Consider the following 4,175-nt stretch of genomic DNA (forward strand, 5'->3'; position numbering starts at 1 on the left):
CTAGTGCAGGTGCTGATGAATAATGATGAGTGAGTGCAGCTGTTTAAGTCCATTCCCAAGAGACAAGCTGACTGGTCAGCTCTCGCTCATGAGCTGCAGTACCCAGTCAACTCGGTGCCGACGAGCAAAGTCGCGGAGGGCTCGGTCTCGCTGCTGCTTGCACTGAGGTACGAGAATGAGACGTACCCGTCGGCGATGTCCCTGCAAGACTGGACCCCGCATGAGGCCGAAGCTGCTCTCCAGAAATGGAAGAAGAAGCTCCGTAAGGCCTTTGGAGCGATCGTAATCAACTCGGGGAAGCGGCCAGAGAGTCGAGCGATCGTTCAAGAACAAGACCCGTCCAAGCTTCCGTACCCCACTGTACCTCTAGCTTACCGTTATAAATCTCTTCCATCTCGTCACGAAAGTGACTTTGATTTCGACCAGCGTAAAACTTTGACAGAGAACACCAAATTCAGGTTATCTCGCTCAGCATTCTAGCTTAAAAATAGTGTATTGTGCCGATGTCTAACCAGGTTCCTTCAATTATTCCCCAGTTTAATGCTGGTTCCTCACTTAATCAGCTTGCTCAATAAAGAACGGCGCAACTGCTGAAGTGCGTGATCATCGGAGAAGAGGGCATGATATCTACCTGCATCGAGAATTGGAGGACGGTAATTCTCCTTATGGACTCAATCAAGGAGAAGATGTTTGTCCTAATCAATTGCTGTCCCTACGAAATGAAGATCCTTCGGCGCGTGGCTGTCATCGAGTATTTTCGGAGTGGGAAACTCTCCGAGCAAGCGAAGGAGCTGCTGAACAAGAAATTGATCCCAACAACAGATTGGTCAATTGCTTCTAGGGGCGAAACTTATCCAGGCGCCCGTAGTGCCTCTGGCATGGCGATGAGAACACGAGATCCGTGAAGCGGGCCCAAAAATCGCACTTCATCAAAGACCAGGGTTTGCCGGTCTGTTCAAACATGTTCATGTTCAAACGGGTTTAAACATGTTAGAACATGCCAGTTTAAACATTAACCCAATCAAATGTATTTATTGTTCACATAAATAAGACGAACGATCGTCGAGTGGAAAACGCTGCCACAATCAAAAGGGCTGAAACCACCACAAATAGTCTTAGAACCGTCGCTGGCGATTCGAGGCTTGACGGTGTCACAACGATGTAAGCATAAAGTAATGGGGACAGAATTCCAGAGACACTCTTTAAGTTCATGAGCAAACCACAGGACTCCATTGCCAAAGCTTCTTCCTCTGAGAAGCAAAATAACGAACCGTTTTGCTGAGAGGATTCGGATCACCGTGAGCCACCGTCGCCATTTTGCTTGCCACTACGTAAACAAAATCGGCCACTCTGCAGGATGCGAGGGTTCCCTGTTGCCCTGCTACTGGTCAGGCGCATTGGACATAGGAAGGTGGCGAACGTGGAGACCGCGCTTAGGATGTTCGCTTTGCGCTTAACAATCAGATTCAATTTCAATTGCAAGGACAACCATAGATATCATCGTCACCATTAAGGATGTTTAAGTACATCCGCTAAAATCACATGTCCACGTCTCCGCGGTCTATGACCTTCGGGTTGTTATTTTGCACAGCTCTGATGTCGAGGGTCAAATATCCCTATACATGTACGCCAAGAAACACAGCGCCATATTCTGTGAATGCGAATGCCACATGGAAATACAATCACTCCAAAATCAGATTCGCGTAAAAACACGCAAAAAGTGATTTCACCACGGCTCTGTTTTAGTAAAAAGAAAAACACAGTCAAATGTTTTTACGAAAACGTTTGAGCATGTATTTATCGAACCCCGGCGGGGGTCCAAGTTGGAGCTTGTCAAAACTTGCAAAAACCATTTGTAAATCGTAAAAAAAAAAATAAAAAAAAACTTGGTCGGTGTAGTACAGGGCATATATGAGCAATTGTTTAGGTTATCAGCAGCAGCAAATTGGCTGGTCTGTTACCAGTAAGGGCCAGCCCGATCAGTGATCGGATCACTGCATGATGAACCCAACGATACAACGCAGCACAGGATGACCATCACCTGCATAACGCAGAACTTGGTGACAATCCAGCATGCATAACGACAAACGCGGTGACATCAACGACATCCAATCAAACGACTAGGTCGCCGAAGGCAATACAAGACTTCGGCAAGAGTTAGGTTAGATGAAGGTCATCACTTTGCAACTTACCAGCAAATGCACGTGGCGACAAATTGCTCGAGCCTCCGCCAGCTCCGCGTGTGTCATCAGTTGCCGGAATACTCGACTGTAGGTTGTGTCTCCAGTGCGGGCCTCGCCTATTTGGAAAGGCAACCAGAGCATATCGAATCTGGGAACTGCTCAGCACTGACCCGAATTTCTTGCGTGTTAGTCCGGGAACTGAGGAAGTTTTTTGTGGAGCGCTCAGTAGGACTATTGACGAGGAAATGAGGTTCATCACACAAAACATGATTGTTCGTCAAGAGAAATGACAAAAAACTAAACTGGACAGCCTAGTAACAATCGAACAGGTGACCGGCAATTAATTTGCACTGTTTACGTGAATGACAAGCAAGATGTCTTAAAGGCGACCGCTTTTGATTTCCCAAAACAGTGCCCAAAGTACCCAAAAGTGCCCAAAGCATTAACCTACAGAAAAATACCTTACTACGGAAAAGCAATTTTATAATGACGTTTTAAGAAAATAAACCTATACTTCTTAATGAAAATATTTGTTTAATTAGTTTCTCTATTGCTAAACTGTTTACAAAGACATATTGCAATTATACATTCCCGTAGTAAAATGTGATTTAGAGCAGACGAGGGACGCAGGGATACCTGTATAGCGTTGCATGTTGTGCGGTCGCTGTCGGCGGTGTCGGACGTCGGCAAGTTGGTCGAGGTAGTTTTTGGCTTCCTGTTTTAGAACTTCAACAAAGTTTGAGTGTTCGACGTTGGGCCACGATGAATTGCGGTCTTCACTCGCTGGTGTACTTGGCAATCTTTTTTCTCTGTGGCTGGTCACCATCGTGACCGAACCGTCAGACGTTGCGTGAAGTCTACCACCATGGTCAAGAACTCTTGTCAATCACTCCATCCGACAGAATATTAGGTCCTCTTCTACCATCGTCTAGATCTTAAGTAAACGGGTTAAATGCAATGAACGCGCTGCGTCCGGCACTTCATGGCGTGTTTTAATGACTCTCAAGGCTTGTTGATCAACGTTTTTCTGATCTGAATAAGGGTTCCCCAGACAAATCATATGGCTTGGTAACATTATCCTCATTGTACTGCTCAGCGATCAGAAAAGAAGACCCGGGCAATTCACCAACGTCGCTTACCAATGTTCGACGAACAGCTTTCCACATACTGAAAAACGAGTCCTCCAGCTGATTGTCACTTCATCACTCACCAATTCCGCATCTGTCGGGAGAAGGCAGCTCTGGAGGCAAGAAAAAAAGGAATCGCCAAATAGTTTTCAAATCGATTTCACGCTTACATTCCACTAATTTTATTTGCTGCACAATCTGCAAAGTCGATGCGAAGTTTGTAAGAAAATTACCACTCTCTTACTCGTTTAACGAAGGACTAGCACTTCGGGAAAAAAAATATGGACGGACAGTTTGGTACTTCAAATTGGAGTAATACGAGAAGGGTTCGAAAAGTTGCAGCGAGATTTTCACAACGGCAAAGGGATCGAACTTCGATTCGTACGCTCAATTATTTCAAAAGTGGATACTATTCACTGAATATCGAACAGGAAATAAGCTCGAAATTCCTTAGAAGGTTTGAGCGACATGCGAAGAAGGAAAATGGAGCTGACATACCGTCGACGTACTTACTTTCCGAGGCGAATAAGAGTTAAGTAGCTGGTCCCCACGAGGGATGCCGGGCACTTAACGGTCAGCTGATCATTTTTGGCAAAGTGAGTTGTGCACATGAGCGAGGTCGAACTAGGGTGGTTTTGAGCGAATGCGCAGTATGCGCTCTGGATGCAGTCCAAGCCTTTCATCATCTGCAGGCATATTTTATGTGCCCCCACTTGATGGTTAACAACCACTGCCACTTGATATGTTCCAGGAGAATCGACCCGTACGACGCCATCGATGCCAGTTGTGACAGCATTGACGCCGAAGACAAATGCCGAGTTTTTCCAGCAAATCAAGTCACCGCTTGGGATTGTTTTAGCTGTTG

The 4,175-nt window shown here is 45.8% G+C and overlaps 1 protein-coding gene across 1 annotated transcript; it reads right to left on the reverse strand.

The window, feature by feature from the left end:
* Positions 1-3,492: 3,492 nt before the first annotated feature.
* Positions 3,493-3,996, reverse strand: PPTG_22762 (hypothetical protein; the record flags this gene model as incomplete). The annotated part of the gene is made up of 2 exons (XM_008906098.1): positions 3,493-3,499; positions 3,824-3,996. The coding sequence occupies 2 exons, from the start codon at positions 3,994-3,996 to the stop codon at positions 3,493-3,495; spliced, it is 180 nt and encodes a 59-aa protein (XP_008904346.1).
* Positions 3,997-4,175: the final 179 nt, after the last annotated feature.

The sequence above is a fragment of the Phytophthora parasitica genome, assembly GCF_000247585.1.
Source record: "Phytophthora parasitica INRA-310 unplaced genomic scaffold supercont2.22, whole genome shotgun sequence".
Classification (NCBI taxonomy): domain Eukaryota; phylum Oomycota; class Peronosporomycetes; order Peronosporales; family Peronosporaceae; genus Phytophthora; species Phytophthora nicotianae.